This window comes from Mobula hypostoma, chromosome 8, assembly GCF_963921235.1.
Source record: "Mobula hypostoma chromosome 8, sMobHyp1.1, whole genome shotgun sequence".
Classification (NCBI taxonomy): domain Eukaryota; kingdom Metazoa; phylum Chordata; class Chondrichthyes; order Myliobatiformes; family Myliobatidae; genus Mobula; species Mobula hypostoma.
The window spans coordinates 110,575,569-110,599,493 of record NC_086104.1 but is presented as its reverse complement, the minus strand read 5'-3'; the positions used below and the strand labels follow the sequence as shown (position 1 = coordinate 110,599,493).

General features: G+C 43.6%; 1 protein-coding gene across 1 annotated transcript in view; it reads right to left on the bottom strand.

Annotated features, from left to right (window-relative positions):
• igf2r (insulin-like growth factor 2 receptor) overlaps positions 1-23,925 on the bottom strand; it is a 223,644-nt gene that overhangs the window by 51,454 nt on the left and 148,265 nt on the right. Inside the window, exons 30-35 of the mRNA XM_063056606.1 lie at positions 13,696-13,826; positions 12,556-12,755; positions 4,891-5,017; positions 4,376-4,510; positions 1,888-2,150; positions 1,426-1,644 (exon numbers count right to left, since the gene is read on the bottom strand). Coding sequence (XP_062912676.1) covers positions 1,426-1,644; positions 1,888-2,150; positions 4,376-4,510; positions 4,891-5,017; positions 12,556-12,755; positions 13,696-13,826 — 1,075 coding nt within the window. The remainder of the gene's footprint in view (positions 1-1,425; positions 1,645-1,887; positions 2,151-4,375; positions 4,511-4,890; positions 5,018-12,555; positions 12,756-13,695; positions 13,827-23,925) is intronic.

The window sequence follows — 23,925 nt, the reverse complement described above, 5'->3', positions numbered from 1 at the left end:
CAGTTGGCGTTGCTTTATTGTGGTGGAGATACTGGTGTTAGCGTGTCTGCCCTTCCAGGTGATCCTCAAAATCTTTTTGTTGTTGTTCCAGGTGCCTACTGTAGGTAGTCCATGATTCAGCTCGATAGGTGGGAGGCAGTCATTCAGTACATTGAATGCCTCCAACAACTATGCCCTCTCCCTACACACTTGCAAATGTTTCAACATTCAACCAACTACTTTCTGAATATTACAAAGGCTGGTTGGTAACTTCCGCACACTGCTAGAGATGGTTGTGGAGTCATTTATAATAACTATATCGGAGAGGCATTCAGATCCTTCAGACATAGAAGGACAAGACCCAATGCAGGTAAATGGATTTGTGCAGGTAGGGAAAAAGATTAGTATGGACAAGATGGGCCAAAGGGCCTGGTGGTGCTGTACAACTCTACCCACCACTTCCCTCACTGTATTCTGGTTGCTAACCACTCCCTGCATGAGAAAATGTTACTTCCACTGTCTTCACTCAACATACACTCAGTGGCCACTTTATTAGGCACACTTGTACCCCTACTTGTTAATGCAAATATCTCCTCAGCCAATCATGTGCCAGCAAATCAGTGCATAAAAACATGCAGGCAGTCAAGAGGTTCAATTGTTGTTCATGGCAAACATTAGAATGGGCAAGAAATCTAACCTAAGTGACTTTGACTGCAGAAAGACTGGTGGTTCGAAAATCTCAGAAACTGATGATCTCCTGGGGTTTTCACACTCAATCTCAAGAGCTTACAGAGAATAGTGCGAGAAATAAGTGAGCGGCAGTTCCGCAGGTCAGAGAAGAATAGCTAGGTTGGTTCAAGCTCACAGGAAGGTGACAGTAACTCAAATAACCATACGTTACAACAGTGGTGTGCAGAAGAACATCTCTGAATGCACAACACATCAAACCTGTAGATGGGCTACAGCAGAAGACCATGAACATACACTCAGTAGTCACTTTATGAGGTACAGGAGGTAACTAATAAAGTGGCCACTGCTTCTATCACATTCCTTGACAATGCCAACAGAAAGCTTGAGTCAATTGCCCAGTTTGAAGGAAAACGTTTCCAGCTTCCCCAGTTCACCCTTTCTTGCCCCCCCCCGAGGAATAACAACATAATGGAGGCACACAAAGCTGGCTTCAAATTCCACTCAAGCAAGTGCTACTAACAAGTGTGAAGGCACATCTAAGGAAATGGATTTTTTTACAAGAATACTAAAATGATCTGCCATTTGAAAAGTCTGGACACCTCACCTTCTCTTCCTTTCCATCCAATAATAGCATGGACTTCTCATCAAAATCCAATATTTATCCAGAGGACATCAATTCAATACAAGCACCAGGTACCCACCAAAATTGCACCCACGAGTTCCACAGCAAGGATATTCAGTGCACTCGCAACTTACCACAGGCGGCCCATCCACAGGATCCATACACACAGCCGAACCAGGGGGGCAGTTAATCCCTGGCAGAGGCATCAACGGCTGGCAAATGCTAATGTAAAAATCAGGTGAATCGCCTTGGCCATCAGCCACATCTTCATCTTCCGCTGTGTAATAACCACTCGTTTGCATCAGAGGACTCAGGTCAATGATTGAGCTGCCATTCCTCACTGAGCATCTCACCTAGCAAGCAAATCAGGAAGAAGAAAATGGCAAGTTACTTAGTAATAGGAAAGAAAACAGGTAGGTTTAGGAAACAGATGACCTTCACTACTTGTACAAACACAAAATCAGAAGAAAATACATGCCAGTTAACAATTACAGAAATAAGAAAACTATGAACGTTTCTTTTAAATAAACTCAGTCTAGAAATTATAAAATGCCAGTTCTTATAGATTGCAGATTATATAACTCCTGCAGAACTACCTCATGTTCACAGGCCAGCTGCGTGTGCCAAGAAAAATAATGAGTGCACGTCTTCTCGTCCGAAGCCACCAGAACCGGCCCAGTCCTGGAGCCTGCACGCGGGCCACAAACGAAACTGAAGATACTTCTGTGATGAAGTGCAGGGTTGCTGGAGCAGGCATCACCTCCATCGTAGGTGAGCCTCAAAACGCGATCGATGTACGTCAGGTTGCTGCTGAAACGTCCTGCATTGGTCACACTCTGTCTGTCTGTGATACACACACCTGCATGGTAAAACAAAAGAGTATGACTGGCTGTACTCTGGAATGGAATTTAGAGATACAGCATAGCAACAGGCCCTTCTGGCCGAATGAGCCCATCTCCCCCAATTAACCTTGAGTCTCTGGACTGTGGGAGGAAACCGGAGCACCCAGAGGAAACCCACACAGTCACGGGGCAAATGTACAAACTCCTTACAGGCATCAGCCTGGGTCACTAGAACTCAGGTCTGTTCAGGACTTTGAAATCACCTATAGCTCCCACAGCACAATATTCACTGCGTTCAGCTTAAGTGTGCCACACTGTTATACAGGATGCTTTGAAGAACTGATACAGTAGTGGTAATTTTCCCAAAAGCCCAAGTACGAGGGCAGGAAGGATACCAATGATTAGTTCAGGAGTTGGGGATCACATACAAGTTGGTTTTGAGAAAACTGACAAATTAATTGAATTATCCAATTTAATCTTGGTGATGGAAATAAATGATAATCAGCTTCCTTTCTCCATCAGACTCCTTTGCTTTACTGGCCTCAATCACAATCATTTGAAACCAATACAGCAGCTCAAACTTGTGCACCTTCAGCAGGTGAATCAATTGGCTCTGCAACTTGTAGGGAAAAGTTGTACAGGTTAAGAATTTATTCCCTGGATCCTAGGAGAACGAGAGGAGAATTTGATAGAGGTATACAAAATTATGATGGGTAAAGATAGGGTAAATACAAGCAGGCTTTTTACACTGAGTTTGGGTGAGACCAGAAATAGAAGTCATGTGTTATGGGTGAAAAGTGAAATGTTTAGGGGGAACATGAAGGGAAATATTTTCACTCAGAGGGTGGTGAGAGTGTGGAACGAGCTGCCAGTGTAAGTGATGGATGCGGGTTTGATGTCAATGTTTAAGAGAAATTTGGATAGGTACAAGGATGGGAGAGGTGTGGAGGCCTATGGCGTGGGTGCAGGTTGATGGGAGTGGGTAGCAGAATAGTTCAGGCCGAAGGGTCTGTTTCTGTGCTGTAGTGTTCTATGACTCTTTCACTTTCTTCCACCCTCTTCACACCCAAAAGCAAAACAGGCCAAGGTTTGCCCTTGAAATGCAACTCACAGATAATCTGAAATGTCACATTGGAGCACTAAGGCCTTAAATTCACAACCCCACCTGCAATCTCAGGCAGCATGGAAAGGGTCCCCATGAACATGTAGGGAAGAGCCCATTCTCTTCCTTCCACTTGGCCCATCAGGTGAGTGCTAGCTCTCACAGCATTCCCTTCATTTCGCCTATCCCATTTACTCTTACAGATTAGTGCTCAGTTTTGTTTGAACGCTGCAAGGGACCCAGAGTGAAAATCATTTTTTTCTCCTTAAGTTCAAAGTAAATTTATTATCAAAGTATGCATATGTCAGAAGACAAATCTCAAGGTTGCATAACGTCACCCGGAGATTCATTTTTTGTGGACATTCGCAGAAGAACAAAGAAATTAAATAGAATCAATTAAAAACTGTGGACAAAGACTTACAAATAAAAAAAGGTGCAAAAGACAAACTGTGCAAATATTTTTTTAAAATAATTAATAAATAGGAAATAAATAATATTGGAACTTGGGTTGTTGAGTCTGTGAAGTCAGTTCAGTGCTGAGGGAGTGAAGTTATCCACGCTGGTTCAGGAACCTGATGGTTGAAGGGTAATCTGAACCTGGTTGTGTGGGTCTTGAGGCTCCTATACCTGCTTCCTGATGGCAGCTGCAAGAAGACAGCATGGCCGAGCTGGTGGGGATTCTTGATGATGGATAATAATTTACTTGATAGTCATTTATTGAAAGGAAATTAACTACAAAGCTTTGGGAAACATGCAGTGCAGTGGGTCTATTAGTGCAGTAGACTGAATGGCTGAGGGATGCAGCCTAGAGCATTAAGGCTTGAATAAATATTTTCCTACATGTCTTATTGTTCCAAGAACAGCACTTCAGGAATATTTCATTTAATAAAACTGAGAGGGTGGTAAGTAATATTCCTCTTTGAAACCTTTAGCCAACAGCATCAAATCCCTTTTAATAATTAGCAAATGGTGTCATACATTGAATTACCATGCACTGGATAGTAATCCCACATACAATACAGCCGTGATAAAAGTTTGATAAAGTATAGCCCTGTCTCCAGGAGAGAACAGTGCAGTTTCACTCCAAAACCACAACGATGCAGAAGACTAACCAAAGTTAGCAATCTTTTCAATACATACCAACATTATCACCCGAACATCCAGTGCCCGCCACATGATCACAAACATTAAGATGAATGAATCTGCCTGTACTTTTAGGGTCATATACAATATAACCCTGACTGGTTCGCAGTGAGTTTAGGTCAAACAGATGCCCTGGGTGCATAAAAAGACAATAAGGAGAAAAATACTCCAGAACATAATTTAGCCAAATTAACTCATGTATGAATCATTAGATAAATAGAAATTATAAACAATGACATTTTTTTAAAAATCACATTTACAAATTTCTACACAAAACATTTTGAAGCTAGAAATTACTCTCGAAATAATTTTAGTCGTAAACAAAGCGAAGTGTCAGCATTACAAATATAGACTAAACTTGGAATAGCGAATATGCTGTAAAGAATTGACATAGCTCTGGAGGACTGAAACTGGAAAAGTGACTTCCTGCTTTAAGATTCAGACAGATATCATAACAACTGCTTCAGCCTCTGACTGGGCATTTGTGAAGGGACTGCAAAATGCACACTGACCTGTAACAGGGTTAGTCACCATGCACTGATTGTGTACGTTCTTGGTCACCGGACAGGCTACTGCAGTAAACCACAAAAATGTATACTTGCAATCTAGAATGGCAGTGATCAAATACGGCTTTGTGTTCTACAAAAAAAAAGCATTTTCAAAATTTAAGTATTTCATGACTAAAATTTTGCACAAAAATTGGTCAAAAGAGCTGACAAGATGGCATCCTCTCCAATACAAGCTTCCAAACATTAAGGAGAATGAATTTGAGTTTAAGAGCCATGAGGTAATGTTACAGTTATACAAGACTTTGGTTAGACCCTACTGTGTTCAGTTCTGCTCACCTCACTCCAGAAAGGATGTGGATACTATAGAGAGTGTTGCAGAGGATATTTACAAGGATGTTCCTGGATTGTAGAGCATGCCTTATGAGGATAAATTGAGGAAACTTGGTCTTTTCTCCTTGGAGCGACAGAGGATGACAGGTGACCTGATAGAGGTGTATCAGATGATGAGCGGTATTGATCGTGTGGACAGCCAGAGGCTTTTCCCAGGGCTTAAATGGCTAACATGAGAGGGCATAGTTTTAAGGAAGGAGGTACAGAGGAGATGTCAGTGGCAAGTTTTTCCACACAGAAAGTGGTGGGTGAGTGGAATGCATTGCCAGCAATGATGGTAGAGACAGATACAATAGGGTCTTTTAAGACTCTTAAGATAGGTACATGGAAATTAGAAAAACATAGAGGGCTCTGTGGTAGGGAAATTCTAGGCAGTTTCTAGAAGAGGTTACATGGTTGGCATAACATTGTGGGCTAAAGGGCTTGTAATGTGCTGTAGATTTCTGTGTTCTATGTTCAAAAGCCAATTACATTTGAAGTAAGCCCATACCAGGTTGTAGTACCTGCCTTGCATTTATGCTGGATAAGAATTCAGCTAAACAAATTCAATATCAAATATAAAGTTACAATTGTGCTCTTCTGTATCAGATCCAACCCATAATATACAACTGACAATACCGACCACAGAGACACACCAGCGAGGGAAGAATCAGGCGGTGTACCAAAGTAGCTTTAGATCAAAGAGTGCTCCACAGCCAATATAAATTATAAAGAGAGGCTAGGAACCATGCATATGCCCATGGAAACACTTTTGATTTGCAAAAAGTGTAAGGAATTTAAAGAGAAATTGGGAGCCAGGGAAGCACCAGCATTATAGACCGGCTGCTTTCTCTACACTCTCAAGCCTGGTGTAGGGTCTTGGTCAGAAATTTTAGCCAACCCTTTACCGATGCTGAGTTCTTCCAGCAGGTTTTATTTTGCTTTGGACAATGTTCATGCTTGCCTGCTGTCAGGATTGCATCAGGAAAGTGCTTTTACTAACTGTGAGTGTGTGTAGAGTGCAGGCTCAGTTCTGATCTGTGTAATGTCATACCACAGACAGACATGTAATACTGGACTCCAAGTTCATTGCCTTTTAGTTGAACACATTATATCTGGTGAAGGCTTTAAATTAAAAGAAGGGGATTATAAAACCAATCTGAAATTAGCAGCAAGGTTTTAAATACTGAACAGGAGAATGTGCCTGTAAATTCTCTTAAATTTCTCCATTAAAGATTAAATTTAGCTCTATTTGTCACATGCACATTGAAACATACAGCAAAATGTGTTGTTTGTGTAAAATTAAATCAGCAAGGATTGTATAGGCGGAGCTTAGGAGTGATGATGGTGCCTAATGGCGAGTCCTTTGCTTGCATCTTCGGAAGCAGCTCTATTTCTACTTTTGATATCTTTATTTTTCCCTTTCAGGGTTCTTCTGAAGACCCTGACCTGGAGTTTACACGCAGGCTTCGGTTCTTCACGGGATTGGGACCCATTCTCGGGGTTTCACCACTGGCTGTTATTCGACGTGCCAATAGGTTGGCCTGAGAGTCTCAATCATGTTGGGAAGCCTAAGAACTCAGGGCTCTGGAGACGGGTGGATCGAGGGTTGGTGTCATGGTAGAAGACTCGTGTGTCGTCGGGGAGGCCAGAAAATCTTTTGCTGTGGGCCCGAACACCCAAAGTCTTTGCGATCTTCAGACACATTCATTCATTCAAGTGCCTTGCCGTTCGGCATGGGCGATCATGTCTCTCCATCCATCATGGTCCCTAACCCTCCGAATTGTAGTTGTTGCCTCCCCAGTTTCTAACCATGATGTTATTCCATCTATCATTTTCATTCTCTATCTGCCTCTGCTTCTTTTTCCTTCCAGCTTTCCAGTTGTAACTAAATGTTCTAATGTTTCTCTTTGCATGATGTGTCCAAAGAATTTTAATTGCTGTTTTCTGATTTTCTTAAGTAATGTATGTTTTGTTTTCGTTCTCTCTATAACTTCTTCGTTGGTTATCCTGTCCGTATATGATTTGCACAGCATTCTTCTGAGGAACCACATCTCCGCTGTATTGATTCTTTTTTCCATTGCATTTGTGATGGTCCATGACTCGCAGCCATACATCAATATAGGAAGAACGTAGCAGCTGAGAGCTCCAGGGCAGATGTCAATTGCTATTTTCTTGTTCGTTAGGATGTTTCTCATTTCTGTAAATGCTGTTCTTGCCATTCAGACACAGAGCTCAGAAAAAGCGACAAAACAGACTTTCAACATCGTAAACCAGCGGTTTGTAGTTATGTCTCCCACTCGCTGTGAATTGGGGGACACCTCCCTCTCCCTTGCCAGAGAGAGAGAGAACCTGTGGTTTGTCAAATGTCGGATGGAATGCGAAGCCTCTGGGGTAACTTTGGTCTGTGTCTTTGCTATTGCTTAGCACATGCTTGGGCTTGGTGATGTACCCATGCATTTTTTTTGCTGGTGGGGTGACAGGGGATCATTGCTCACTGCCACCTATGCGTGGGAGGGAGGGGAGCTGGGGGTGGGGACTTTGGGTTCTCATTTTATCTGTCGTTCATACTTTGGGGCACTTCTGTTTTCGTGGATGTTTGCAAAGAGCGAGCATTTCAGGATGTATATTGTATACATTTCCCTGACATTAAATTCGACCTTTGAACCTTTGAACTGGGTACCCTACTGGTGTTGCTGCACTACTGGTTCCAACATAGTATGCCCACAACTCACTAAGCCTAATTGAAATCTCCAGAAAGTGGAAGGAAACCGGAGCACCTGGAGGAGACTCATGGACAAACTCCTTACAGACAGCAGTGGGAATCGAACAATGATCTTACAGCCGGTGCTGTAATAGCAGTATGCTTACTGATATGGTGCTGCCTTTAAGTTCCTTACTAAGTGAAAGTTCAAGGTTACACTGACCCACGATAGATTAATAAAAAATCCAAATAGACTAAAGTGGCCCAAAAACATCAACTTGCATTCAACCAGACTGCAAGTTCTGTAGTCAGATCGAAGAATTACTTTGGTGACAGGTGTCCATGATCAGCATAGAAAGAGCGCCACCTGCTGCCAGCGGATGGAAATGTCTGAAGAATGGACAGCAATAACTCATCAAAATCACTTTCACAGCTTCCGTCTGCCACAACACAGGGAATACGTCAGCTCAGTGTTTGACATGACAGACTTCTCACTAGCTGGATTACTTCCACTGGGTAGACAGTCCGACATCAATGTACGACAACAGGTCTGGGTGATAAGAATTATTTCTCAGCATCACCCATAGCCAGAATTATTTTAAACTCTAAGCAATTAAACAGCTGACATTCCTACAAATTGGCAGTAGCTCATTTCACTTCCTTCAATCACTGGGTTTCTGTTGCGATGACAAGTCAGTTCTTTTCTACACTGTCAATAATCCAGGCCAATGAGCAGGACACCGAATGTTGTATCACTGTGCCCTGACTCCGGACATTAATAAACTCAGTCAAGGCAACGACAGCGTTGTGATCAAGATTTACCATAGACCAGAAGAGAAAAGAGCAGAATTAGGCCATGTAGCCCATCAAGTCTGCATGCCATTTCTTCATGGCTGATCAATGTTCCCTCTCAACCCCATTCTCATGCCTCCTCCCTGAAACCTTCCACATCCTGTCTAATCAAGAACCCATCAACCTCCACCACAATGACCTGGCTTCCACAACTGCCTGTGGCAATAAATTCCACAGGTTCACCAGCCTCTGGCTAAAGAAATTCGTCATCTCTGTTGTAAATGGAGTGTCCTCCGGTCCTAGACCCTCCAACTACCGAAAACATCTCCACATCCACTTTTAGGCTTTTCAACATTTGATGGATTTCAATGAGATCCCCCTCTCCCCACCACCTCATTCTTCTAAGTTTCAGCCAGTACAGGTCCACAGCCATTAAACGCTCCACTCGATAACCCTTTCATTCCTAGAATCATTCTTCTGAACCCTCTCCAATGTCAGCACATCCTTTCTTACATATATTCACTATATTTCAAGTGAGACCTCACCAGTGCCTCATAAAGCCTCAACATTACATCAATGCTTTTATATTCTCATCTCCTTGAAATGAATGCCAACATCGCATTTGTCATCTTCACCAGCAAATCAACCTGAGAGTTAACCTTTAGGGAATCCTGCACGAGGACTCCCAAGTCCCTTTGCACCTCAGATTTTTAAATTTTTCTGCCCACTTAGAAAATAGTCCATGCCTTTATTCCTCCTGTCAAAGTGCATGACCGTGCACTTCCCTACACTATATTCCATCTGCCACATCTTTGCCATTCTCCTAATCTGTCCAAGTCCTTCTGCAGACTCCCTACTTCCTCAACACTACCAGCCCTTCCACCTGTCTTCGTATCATCCACAAACTTAGCCACAAAAGCATCAATTCCATCATCCGAATGATTGACGTATAACATAAAAAGAGTAAATCCAACACAGATCCCTGTGGAACACCACTAGTCACAGGCTGCCAATCGAAACAGGCTTTCTTTATTCCTATTCTTTGCCTCCATGCTGCATCTTTCCTGCAATACCATAGGCTCTTATCTTGTTAACCAGACCCATGTCAAAGCACCTTGTCAAAGACCTTCTGAAAATCCAAGTAAATAATACCCTTTGTCTATCCTGCCTGTTATTTCCTCCAAGAATTCCAACAGACCTGTCAGGCAAGATTTTCACTTGAGGAAACCATGCTGACTTTGTGCCTCCAGGTACCCTGAGACCTCATCCTTAACAATAGACTCCAACATCCACTATTGAAGTCAGGCAAACGGGCCTACAATTTCCTTTCTTCTGTCTCCCTCCCATCTTGAACAGTGGAGTGACATTTGCAATTTTCCAGTCCTCCAGGACCATGCCAGAATCTAGTGGTTCTTGAAAGATCACTACTAATACCTCCACAATCTCTTCAGCCACTTCGCTTAGAACCCTGGGGTGTTGTCCATCTGGTCCAGGTTACTTATCCACTTTTAGACCTTTCAGCTTCTTAAGCACCTTCTCCTTAGTAACAGCAACGACACTCATTTCTGCCACCAGACACTTGAACTTCTGGCATACAGCTAAATGTCCTCCATGGTGATGACGGATACAAGATACTTATTTAGTTCATCTGCCATTACTACGTTTCCAGCATTTTCCAGTGGTCTGATATTTACTCTCACCCTTCTTTTTCTTCACATATCTGAAAAGTCTTTAGGTATTATTTGATATTATTGGCGAGTTTACCGTTATATTTCATCTTTTCTCTCCTTACAGTTTTTTTAAGCTGCCTTCTGTTGGTATTTAAAAGCTCCCATCCTCTAACTTTCACTAATTTTTGCTGTATTATATGCCCTCTCTTTTGCTTTCATATTGTTTTTGACTTCCCTTGTCATCCCATGGTTATATCACCTGCCTTGAGAATACTTCATCTTCTTTGGGAAGCATTTGTCCTGCAATTTCCAAGTTCTCCCAGAAACTCCAGCCATTGCTGCCATCATCTCTGCTATTGTCACCTTCCAATCAGCTTTGGCCAGCTCCTCTCTCATGCCTCTGTAGTTCCTTTTACTCCACTGTAATACCAATACATCTGACTTTAGCTTCTCCCTCTCAATTTGCAGGGTAAATTCTATCATAATATGATCACTGCCTCCAAAGGGTTCCTTTACCTTAAAGCTCCCTAATCAAATACAGTTCATTACACAACACCCAATCCAGAATTGCCTTTCCAGTAGTGGGCTCAATCACAAGCTGCTCTAAAAAGTTATTTCAAAGGCATTCTACAAATTCTCTCTTGGGATCCAGCACCAACCTGATTTTCCCAAGCTACCAGCATATTGAAATCGCCCATTATTATCGTAACATTGCCCTTTTGATATTCCTTTTCTATCTCCTGTTGTAATTTGTAGCCCACATCCTGGCTACTGTTCAGAATCCTGTATAATTCCTATCGGAAAGTTTTCACCTTTGGAGTTTCTTAATTCTACCCACAAGAATTTTACATCTTCTGATCCTATGTCACCTCTTTCTCAGGATTTGCTTTCATTTTTTTTTTTAAACCAATCGAGCCACCTCATCCCCTCTGCCTCCCTGCCTGTTCTTTCAATACAATATATCCTTGGATGTTAAACTCCCAACTATGATTTTCTTTCAGCCACTACTCAGTGATGCCCACAAAGTCATCCTGCCAATCTCTAACTGCAATACAAGATAATCTACCTCATTCTGTATACTGCATGCATTCAAATATAAAACCTGCAGTCCTGTACTCATCATCCTTTTTGATTTTGTCCCTATGTTACACTGCAACTCATCCCAGTGACTGCAAATGTGCCTATCATCTGCCTGTCCTTCCTGACAGTCTCACTGTGCATCAACTGCCCCACCCTCATCCCTATCATTCTGGTTCCCACTCCACTGCCAAATTCATTTAAACCCTCCAACAGCTGCAGCAAACCTGCCCACAAGGATATTGGTTCACCTCGGATCCAGGTGCAACCAATCCCTTTTGTAGTGGTCATACCTTCCCCTGAAGAGACCCCAATGATCCAGAAATCTGCAGCCTGCCCCCTGCACCAGTTCCTCAGCCAAGCATTTATCTGTCAAATTATCCTATTCTTACCCTCCTGGTTGGTGCATGACACATCCAGAAATTACTACTAAAGCATGGTTTCAGATAGCAAGAAAACTAGACCAAACAGAACTACAGGAAGAAAGTTTCCTAATACCAGAGAGTTTCCCCACAACGATTTGATTGAACTTAATTCCTATTTAATTACAAAAAATAACTTTACTCCCAAAAACTTAAGTTCCAAAAGGCACGTGAATGAAAGGAAAATGGAGGGCAATGTAGGGAAATGGAGGGAAGGGTTAGATTGATCTTAGAGTGGGTTAAAAGATAGGCCCAACATCGTGGGCCAGAGGGCCTGTACTGTGCTGTAACATTCTCTGCTCTATGTTGAAGCTGGCCAGTATCTCACTGACTGCGAGGTGTACACCGCATTAGGCAGATTCCTATCTGATGAAATTACAGACTAATGATTATAGGGAGGATAATAAGTCAGGTTTTTAAAAAAACAGTGGTGAGTGGGTGGAACACCCTGTAGGGGTGGTGGTAGAGGCAGATACATTAGGGGTATTTAAGAAACTCTTGGATAGGCACATGGATGACAGAAAAATGGAGGCTATGTAGGGTTAGATTAAAGGTTAAAAGGTCAGCACATCATGGGCCGAAGGGCCTGTACTGTGCTGTAGTTTTTCCATGTTTTATTAAAATGCAGACTTACGATAGCATTTTCATCACATTTGAAGCGTATGGTGGCTGTTTTATTGCGAATTCCATCAGGACATAGGTCTCCATTCTCGTACTGCAGGGTGAGCACTCCAGAATCCTCCCACCGGGGCCCAGCAACCACCTCTCCCAAACTGGTGTACTTGCTGCCGTCCTTCAGGCAGACTCCCGCTCGGAAGGGACATTCCCAGCTGCCTGCAGACAGAGAGAAACTGGTTTAAACAACCTCTGGGAATCAATCCGCAAACTTCAAAATCATTCCATAAACCAGCCCCGACAAAATGCTGGAAGAACCCGGCAGGTTAGGCAGCATCCGCGGTGACAAACAGCTTGTGGTTTTGTTGCTGTTGTAGGACGAGACCATGCATGACATGGGTGTGGGGGAGGGGGGGTGGAATTTCTTCAAAGTGGGAATGCCTTGGGGAATTCATGGGACAACATTTGAATGAAGGCAAAACCAGTGTCTATATACAACAGAAGCGTGTCTACATACACCTTTTCAATTTTTTCCATTACAGTTAATGCACAAACTACACATGGAATGTGACCTGAAACTAATCCAAGGCATAAACTTTATGGATAAGGAGGATTGCTTACTAGATATCATAGAACAATACAGTTCAGAACAGAACAGTCCTAATTCCACAAGACCATTGCCCCCACCCACACATTCCTCAATAGACAGGGATAGGTTAGGTGTTAGATTCTCCTTCCCAGGGTGGAAATGTCAAATATTAGAGAGCACGAATCAGAATCACGTTGAACATCACTAGCATGTCATCAAAATTGTTATTTTGTGGCAGCAGTATAGTACAATATGCAATAAAACCTAGTTACAGGGCAAGAAGGAGAAAGAACAAGATTTAGGAGGCTTTTTAAAATAAAGACAATGGTAGGTGCCAAGAACAGACCAGAGATTCTTTTGAAACAGATATAATCACAACATCTAAGCGGCATTTGGACAGACAGGTATTTGGCAGACACCACATACAGGCAGATGGGGCGAGCTTACATCAGCATCAGGGCTGGCTCAGCCACCATGAGCTGAAAGACCTGTTTAACCCCACTATTCCAAAAAAATATCAAATAATTGTTTGGCATTAGCCCACCAAAGCTCATCCTCCTGCGCACGCACCATTTTGTGGAACCAACGACTTGCAGACATTGATATAGTACTTCTGTTCGACATTTGCTTGCTGATCTATTTCCCAGTTCGCGTGGGACTGTGATAGGGAAGAGAGGTCATAGGAGTTTCCATTGCTGTCCCTGAAAGGGAATCAGAATCAGGGTTATTATCGCTGTATATGCAGTGAAATCTGTTTTGCAGGTGCAATCTCTGCAAGACATACAAATGATTATAAGCTTTAAAATCTAATTGCTCTATATAGAACCTTGTAGTTATGAGGCCATAAAGACATAGGAGCCAAATTAAGCCATTCAGCCCATCAAGTGTGCTCTAATATTTTATCATGGCTAAAATGTTGCCTCCCTCAACCCCATTTCCCTTCCTTCTCTGTTAACGTTAGACATTCTTCTTACTGAAGAACTTACCAATCTCCACTTTAAACATATTAGACACTAGAATACTACAGCACAGTACAGGCCCTTCGGCCCTCGATACTGTGCCAATCCATATATTTCTTTAAAAAAACATACTAAACCTACACTACCCCGTAACCCTCTATTTTTCTTTCATCCATGTGCCTGTCCAAGAGGCTCTTCAATACCCCTAATGTTTTAGCCTCCACCACCACCCTGGCAAGTCATTCCAGGCACCCACAACCCTCTGTGTAAAAAAACTTACCCCTGATGTCTCCCCGAAACTTCCCTCCCTTAACTTTGTACATGTGCCCTCTGGTGTTTGCTATTCATGCCCTGGGGAACAGGTACTGGCTATCCACCCTATCTAAGCCTCTCAAAACCTTGTAGACCTCTATCAAGTCCCCTCTCATCCAAAGAGAAAGTCCCAGCTCTGCTAACCTTGCCTCATAAGACTTGTTTTCCAATCCAGGCAACATCCTGGTAAATCTCCTCTGCACCCTCTCCATAGCTTCCACATCCTTCCTATAGTGAGGTGACCAGAAATGAACACAATACTCTAAGTGTGGTCTCACCAAAGATTTGTAGAGTTGCAACATGACCTCTCTACTCTTGAACTCAATCCCCCTATTAATGAAGCCTCGCATCCCACAGGCCTTCTTAACTATCCTATCAACCTGTGCAGCGACCCTGAGGGATGTATGGATTTGAACCTCAAGGTCCCTCTGTTCATCCACACTCTTAAGTAACTGACCATTAACCCTGTACTCAGCCTTCTGGTTTGTCCTTCCAAAATACATCACACTTACCCGGATTGAACTCTACCTGCCACTTTTCTGCCCAACTCCGCATCCTGTCTATATCCTCTTGTAACCTTCGATAATCTACAGCTCCATCCACAACTCCTTCAATCTTCGTGTCGTCCGCAAACTTACTCACCCAGCCTCTTCATCCAGGTCATTTATAAAAATCACAAAGAGCAGGGGTCTCAGGACAGATCCTTGCGGCACTCCACTAGTCACCGACCTCCAGGCAGAATACTTTCCTTCCACTACTACCCTCTGCTTTCTTCCTTTAAGCCAATTTTTTATCCAAACAGCCAAGGTTCCACTGATCCCATGCCTCATGACTTTCTGGATGAGTCTCTCATGGGGGACCTTGTCATTTGCCTTGCTAAAATCTATGTAGATCACATCTACCGCCCTACCCTCATCAATTTCTTTTGTTACTTCATCAAAAAACTTAATTAGGCTCCTGATGCACGACCTTCCCTTCACAAAGTCATGTTGACTATCCTTGAGTAGACTGTACTTCTCCAAGTGCTCATAGATCCTATTCTTAAGAATCGTTTCCAATAGTTTGCAGACCACCAACGTAAGACTCACTGGTCTATAGTTCCCAGGATTCGCCCTATTACCTTTTTTAAACAAGGGTACTACATTTGCCATTCTCCAATCCTCTGGCACCTCCCCTGCAGCCAAAGAGGATTCAAAGATCATAGGTACTGCTCCAGCGATCTCTTCTCTCACTTCCCACAGCAACCTGGGGTATATCACATCCGGCCCTGGGGACTTATCAATCTTCATGTTTTTAAGAAGATCCAATATTTCTTTCTTAATCACATTGTCCAGCACACAGGCCTGTTCTATTTCAACCTCACCCTGATCAAGGTCCTTTTCACTTGTGAATACTGAAGCAAAGTATTCATTTAGGACTTCTCCAACCTCCCCCGCCTCCAGGCACATATTGCCTTCTGTATCCTTTAGTGGCCCCACCTTTATTCTTGTCATCCTTCTGTTCTTTACATACGCATAGAACGCCTTGGGGTTCTCCTTAATCCTACATGCCAACGCCTTCTCATGCCCCCTTTGAGATCTCCTAAATCCTTTCTTAAGCTCCTTCCTGGCTATCCTATATTTCTCATGAGCCCCTCCTGCTTCCTGCTTCTTATATCTAACATATGCTTCCTTCTTCCTCTTGACGAGTTGCCTCACGTGTTTTATCAGCCACGCTTCCCTATTCCTACCATTTTTTCCTTGTCTCAGTGGGACAAACCTATCCTGAACCCAGCACAAGTGGTCCCTAAGCTTCCTCCACATTACTTCAGTGCTTTCACCCTTGAACATCTGTTTCCAATTTACTCTCACTAGTTCCTGCCTCATCCCTTGATAGTTAGCCCTTCCCCAGTTAAGCACTTTCCCATTTTGTCTGTTTTTATCCTTCTCCATAGTTATGCTGAAGCTAAGGGAGTTGTGGTCACTCTGACCAAAATGCTCCCCCACCTGACCAGGTTCATTACTCAGAACTAGATCCAGTATGGCCTCTCCTCTCATCGGCCAGTCCACATACTGTGTCAGGAAGCCTTCTTGAACACACCTGACAAATTTAGCCCTACCTATCCCCCTTGCAGTCAGGAGGTGCCAGTTCAAAATAAGGGAAGTTGAAATCACCCATAACTACAACCCTGTATTTCCTGCACCATTCTAAAATCTGCCTGCTCCTCTGCTCCTCGGTGTCCCGAGGGGTATTTGGGGGCCTATAGACTACTCCCAGTGCAGTGATTGATCCCTTCCTATTTCTGACTTCCACCCACACTGACTCAGTGGACACTCTCTCTGCAGCATCCTCCCTTTCTACAGCCGTGATACTATCCCTGACCAGTAATGTTACTTCCCCCCCCACCCCCACCTTTCTATCTCCCATCCTATTCCTTTTAAAACACCTAAACCCCGGTACCTGCATCAGCCAATCCTGCCCTTCCTCCAGCCAAGTTTCAGTAATGGCCACAACATCGTAGTTCCACGTACTGATCCATGCTCTAAGTTCATCCCCTTTATTCCTAATACTCCTAGCATTGAAATAGACACATTTCAACCTCTCTAACTGGCTACATTTATGTTCTGTCCCCTGCCTGTCCTTCCTCACCAACTCAGAAGACATAGCATCTTGCCCTTGTCCTTCCACCCTAATCTCATAGGCACACCCTATGAATTGGCCTCCACCACCTTCTGTGGCAATGAATTTCACAGATTCCCCCCCCCCAGCTGAAGTTTCTCCACATCTCTGTTCTAAAGGGATGCCCCTCTATTTTGACGCTGCACCCACTGGCTCAAGAATCCTGCACTGAAACATAGAAAATAGGTGCAGAAGTAGGCCATTCGGCCCTTCGAGCCTGCACCACCATTCAGTATGATCATGGATGATCATCCAACTCAGAACCCTACACCTGCCTTCTCTCCATACCCCCTGATCCCTTTAGCCACAAGGGCCATATCTAACTCCCTCTTAAATATAGCCAATGAACTGGCCTCAACTGTTTCCTGTGGCAGAGAATTCCACAGATTCACCACTCTCTGTGTGAAGCAGTTTTTCCTCATCTCGGTCCTAAAAGGCTTCCCCTTTATCCTCAAACTGTGACCCCTCGTTCTGGACTTCCCCAACATCGGGAACAATCTTCCTGCATCTAGCCTGTCCAATCCCTTTAGAATTTTATACGTTTCAATCAGATCTCCCCTCAATCTTCTAAATTCCAGAGAGTAGAAGCCTAGTCGATCCTGTCTTTCATCATATGAAAGTCCTGTCATCCCAGGACTGGTGAACCTTCTTTGTACCCTCTCTATCACAAGGATGTCTTTACTCAGATTAGGGGACCAAAACTGCACACAATACTCCAGCTGTGGTCTCACCAAGGCCTTGTACAACTGCAGTATACCTCCCTGCTCCTGTACTCGATCCTCTTGCTTTAAATGCCAGCATACCATTCGCCTTTTTCATCACCTGCTGTACCTGCATGCCCACTTTCAATGACTGGTGTATAATGACATCCAAGTCTCGTTGCACCTCCCCTTTTCCTAATCCTCCACCATTCAGATAATAAAGCAACACACATCAAAGTTGCTGGTGAATGCAGCAGGCCAGGCAGCATCTGTAGGAAGAGGTGCAGTCGACGTTTCAGGCCGAGACCCTTCGTCAGGACTAACTGAAGGAAGAGTGAGTAAGGGATTTGAAAGTTGGAGGGGGAGGGGGAGATCCAAAATGGTAGGAGAAGACAGGAGGGGGAGGGATGGAGCCAAGAGCTGGACAGGTGATAGGCAAAAGGAGATACGAGAGGATCTTGGGACAGGAGGTCCGGGAAGAAAGACAAGGGCAGGGGGGGGGGGGGACCCAGAGGATGGGCAAGAGGTATATTCAGAGGGACAGAGGGAGAAAAAGAGTGAGAGAAAGAATGTGTGCATAAAAATAAGTAGCAGATGGGGTACGAGGGGGAGGTGAGGCCTTAGCGGAAGTTAGAGAAGTCGACGTTCATCCCCCCTGCCCCCCTTGTCTTTCTTCCCGGACTTCCTGTCCCATGATCCTCTCGTATCCCCTTTTGCCCATCACCTGTCCGGCTCTTGGCTCTATCTCTCCCACTCCTGTCTTCTCCTATCATTTTGGATCTCCCCCTCCCCCTCCAACTTTCAAATCCCTTACTCACTCTTCCTTCAGTCAGTCCTGACGAAGGGTCTCGGCCTGAAACGTCGACTGCACCTCTTCCTACAGATGCTGCCTGGCCTGCTGCGTTCACCAGCAACTTTGATGTGTGTTGCTTGAATTTCCAGCATCTGCAGAATTCCTGTTGTTTTCATTCAGATAATAATCTGTTTTCCTGTTCTTGCCACCAAAGTGGTAACCTCACATTTATCCACATTAAATTGCATCTGCCATGAATTTGCCCACTCACCTAAGCTATCCAAGTCACCCTGCATCCTCCTCACAGCTAACACTGCCGCCCAGCTTCGTGTCATCCGCAAACTTGGAGATGCTGCATTTAATTCCCTCATCTAAGTCATTAATATATGTTGTGAACAACTGGGGTCCCAGCACTGAGCCTTGCGGTACCCCACTAGTCACTGCCTGCCATTCTGAAAAGGTCCCGTTTATTCCCACTCTTTGCTTCCTGTCTGCTAACCAATTCTCTATACACATCAATACCATACCCCCAATACCATGTGCTTTAAGTTTGCACACTAATCTCCTGTGTGGGACCTTGTCAAAAGCCTTTTGAAAATCCAAAAATACCACATCCACTGGTTCTCCCCTATCCACTCTACTAGTTACATCCTCAAAAAATTCTGAGATTCGTCAGACATGATTTTCCTTTCACAAATCCATGCTGACTTTGTCCGATGATTTCACCGCTTTCCAAATGTGCTGTTATCACATCTTTGATAACTGACTCTAGCATTTTCCCCACCACCGTTGTCAGGCTTACCGGTCCATAATTCTCCGGTTTCTCTCTCCCTCCTTTTTTAAAAAGCGGGGTTACATTAGCCACCCTCCAATCCTCAGGAACTAGCCCAGAATCTAAAGAGTTTTGAAAAATTATCACTAATGCATCCACTATTTCTTGGGCTACTTCCTTAAGCACTCTGGGATGCAGACCATCTGGCCCTGGGGATTTATCTGCCTTCAATCCCTTCAATTTACCTAACACCACTTCCCTACTAACATGTATTTCCCTCAGTTCCTCCATCTCACTGGACCCTCTGTCCCCTACTATTTCCGGAAGATTATTTATGTCCTCCTTAGTGAAGACAGAACCAAAGTAATTATTCAATTGGTCTGCCATGTCCTTGCTCCCTATAATCAATTCACCTGTTTCTGTCTGTAGGGGACCTACATTTGTCTTAACCAATCTTTTTCTTTTCACATATCTATAAAAGCTTTTACAGTCAGTTTTTATGTTCCCTGCCAGCTTTCTCTCAACCTTTTTTCCCTTTCCTAATTAAGCCCTTTGTCCTCCTCTGCTGGACTCTGAATTTCTCCCAGTCCTCAGGTGTGCTGCTTTTTCTGGCTAATTTGTATGCTTCTTCTTTGGAATTGATACTATCCCTAATTTCCCTTGTCAGCCACGGGTGCACTGCCTTCCTTGATTTATTCTTTTGCCAAACTAGGATGAACAATTGTTGCAGTTCATCCATGCGATCTTTAAATACTTGCCATTGCATATCCACCGTCAACCCTTTAAGTATCATTTGCCAGTCTATCTTAGCTAATTCACGTCTCATACCTTCAAAGTTACTCTTCTTTAAGTTCAGAACCTTTGTTTCTGAGTTAACTATATCACTGTCCATCTTAGTGAAGAATTCCACCGTATTATGGTCACTCTTAACCAAGGGGCCTCGCACGACAAGATTGCTAACTAACTCTTCCTCATTGCTCAATACCCAGTCCAGAATAGCCTGCTCTCTAGTTGGTTCCTCGACATGTTGGTTCAGAAAACCATCCTGCATACATTCCAAGAAATCCTCTTCCTCAGCACCCTTACCAATTTGGTTCACCCAATCTAAATGTAGATTGAAGTCACCCATTATAACTGCTGTTCCTTTATTGCACGCATTTCTAATTTCCTGTTTAATGCCATCCCCAACCTCACTACTACTGTTAGGTGGCCTGTACACAACTCCCACCAGCATTTTCTGCCTCTTAGTGTTATGCAGCTCTACCCACATCAATTCCACATCCTCCCGGCTAATGTCCTTCCTTTCTATTGCGTTAATCTCCTCTCTAACCAGCAATGCTACCCCACCTCCTTTTCTTTCATGTCTATCGCTCCTGAAAGAAGTATGCACTCCACGTCCACTCTGTGCCTTTCAATATTCGATAGATTTCAATGAGATTCTCCTGTATTCTTCTAAGCTCCAGTGAGTACAGGCCCAGAGCCATCAAACGCTCCTCATATATTAACCCTTTTATTCCCTCAATCATTCGCACGAACCTCCTCTGGCCCCTCTCCAACGCCAGCACATCTTTTCTTAGATAAGGGGCCCAAAACTGCTCATCATATTCCAAGTGTGGTCTGACCAATGCCTTCCAATGCCTCAGCATTACATCCTTACGTTTATATTCTAGTCCTCGCGAAATAAATGCTAACATTGCATTTGCCTTCTTTATCTCTGACTCAACCTGCAAGTTAACCTTTTGCACAAGGACTCCCAAGTCCCTCTGCACCTCTGATTTCTGACTTTGCTCCACGCTGGGAAAACAGTCAATGCTTTTATTCCTTCTACCAAAGTGCATGACCGTACACTTCCCTACACTGTATTCCATCTGCCTAGTTAACGATTTGGCCACTAATATTCCACACATATCAATAAAATCACTACCGAGACATCTTCCTTTAACATCATGTAGTTGTGTATTCCTCAATCTGACCCGGCCCACTTTACTTTCTCCCCACAAGCAGGACCATTCAGGCATATTTTACAGCTGCCTTGCGTGGGTTGACACAGTGTGCTTGTGTAGGCTACAACAGGTTCCATTTCCAGGAACCGTCCATAAACCAAACAGTTTGCAAGCCAGGAACGTGGCTGCCCTGAAATATATTTAAATAAAACCAAGGGCCAGACAAGGGCATTTCAGAATCAGAATCGAGTTTGTATTCACTGACACATCGTGGAATTTGTTGTCCTGCAGCAGCAGTACAGTGCAATACATGAATTGTCAGATATGTATACACATACGTATACACACACAAATAACATCCTTGCTTTTATAGTCCAGCCCTTGAAATAAAAAAATATTATTTATATATTTTAAAATTAACCAAGAAGTGCAAAAAGAGAGCAAAACTAGTGAGATGGTGTCCATTGCCCATTCAGAAATCTGAAGGTGGAGGGGTAGATGCTGTTCCTGAAACTCTGAAGATGAAACTCAAACAGGTTTTTTTTATATACAAGATGCAAAGCTATTGGCATGAACTGAGCTTCCAAATTTGAAAAAGACACCTGCAGCCCTGCAGCAGTCAGCAAATTCATCCTATCACCTGATCATATGTACGCCTGTACTCATACCAGCATTTGTTAGCTGGGGAAGATCTGTATTTGTTACACATTTAAATTTCAAATCAAAAATCCCCCAATCTTGGAAAGGCACAATTGCTGATCCAACTGGTCAAGTTTTAAGTAGACACACGAGATTGCACAGATGCTGGAAATCCAGAGCACTACAAAGTGTTGCTGAACAAAACAGGTCAGCAGCATCTATGTGGAAAAACAGTTGATGTTTTGTCAGAACACAGGACACACAGGACAATTCCTCCAGAATTTTGTGTGTGTTACTCAGGTTTTAGGTAACTGGTTCATTACCCATAATCACTCAAACACTGCTCACATCCACACCTAACCGTTCAGGGTGAAAAGGACCTACCCTGCATGGGAAAGTTGAACTTAAACAGAACTGGGAGTGTGGAGAGAGCGTCCTCCATTCTTCTGACCCACATTCCCACTACAGATGCCCCATTTGAAAACAAATCTGGCAAAGCCCCATTAGTTCAGTCTGCTACAGAGAACTGTCTTGCAGTAGACTTTAAATGGTTTAGACATTTATTAACTTAAAAGTGTAAAATACAACTAAAAGCACTGAAAACACTCCAACATTAAACTAGATGAATAGTTAAGGATAGGTTCAACTTTTGCATCTCATCTCTACAACAATGGATCTGAGAGATAATAAAAAAGTAAATTCCAGAAACACTCAGTTCAGGCCACTTTAGTGGAGAGTGAAAGAGAGTTAATGCTTCATATTAAACACAAGAGACTCTGCAGAAGCTGGAAATCTACAGACACACACACTCACAAAACGTTGGAGAAACTCAGCTGGTCAGGCAGGAAGGGGAAAACAGTCAAAAGTTCAGGCCAAGACCCTTGATCAGGACTGGAAAAGAAGGGGGAAAGAGGCCAGAATAAGGTGGGGGGGGGGGGGTAGGAGAAAGAAGTACAGGCTGGCAAGCGATTGGAAAAAATAAGAGCCCATGATATTACAGGAAAGTTACTAGCAAGGACAGAAAATTGGCTGACCGGCAGGAGGCAAAAAGTGGAAATAAAGGGGGTCTTTTCTGGTTGCCTGGTGAAGTTTTACAAGGGCTGGTGTTGGGACTGCTTTTTATGATGCACATCAATGTATGATGGAATTGAGGGCCCCTTATCTAAGAAAGGATGTGCTGGCATTGGAGAGGGTCCAGAGAATGATCCTGAATTAAAGGGTTATGAGGAGCGTTTGATGGCTTTGCGCCTGTACTTGCTGGAGTTTAGAAGAATGAGGGGGGTATCATGGACATCTATTGAATATTTAAAGGCCCAGATAGAGTGTACATAGAGAAGATGTTTCCTATAGTGGGGGACAGCCTCAGAATACAAGGACGTCCCTTTGGAACAGAGATGAGTAGGAACTTCTTTAGCCAGTAGGTAATGAATCTGTGGAATTTGCCACAGATAGATCTGGAGGCCGAGTACTCTAAGGGGAAGTTGATAGTTTCTTGACTAGCAAGGGTTTCAAAGATTACGGGAAGAAGGCAAGAGGATGAGGTTGACAGGGACAATAAATCAGCCATGGTGGAATGACAGCGCAGACTTGATGGGCAGACTGGTCTTATTCTGCTTCTGTGTCTTACCTTATGGTCTTATCTAGGTGAGGTGGAAGATTGGTGGGGGAGGGTAGGGGAATGAAGTGAAAAGCTGGGAGGTGATCAGTGGAAGATGTGAAGGGCTGAAAGAGGAACCTGATAGGAGAGAACAGTGGACCATGGAATAAAGGGAAGGAGGAAGGGCACCAGAAGATTGTGATGGGCAGGTGGGGAGAAAGGTAAGAGGGAAGCCAGAAAGGGGAATGGAAAATGAGAGGGGGAGTAGAAAAATTACCAGAAGTTAGAGAAATCCATGTTCATGCCATCAGATTGGAGGTTACCATGACTGCCATGGACTGATATATCAGATTGGGAATGGGAAGCAGAATTAAAATGAGTGGCCACTGGGAAATCACGCCTTTTGTGGTGGACGGAGTGCCGGTG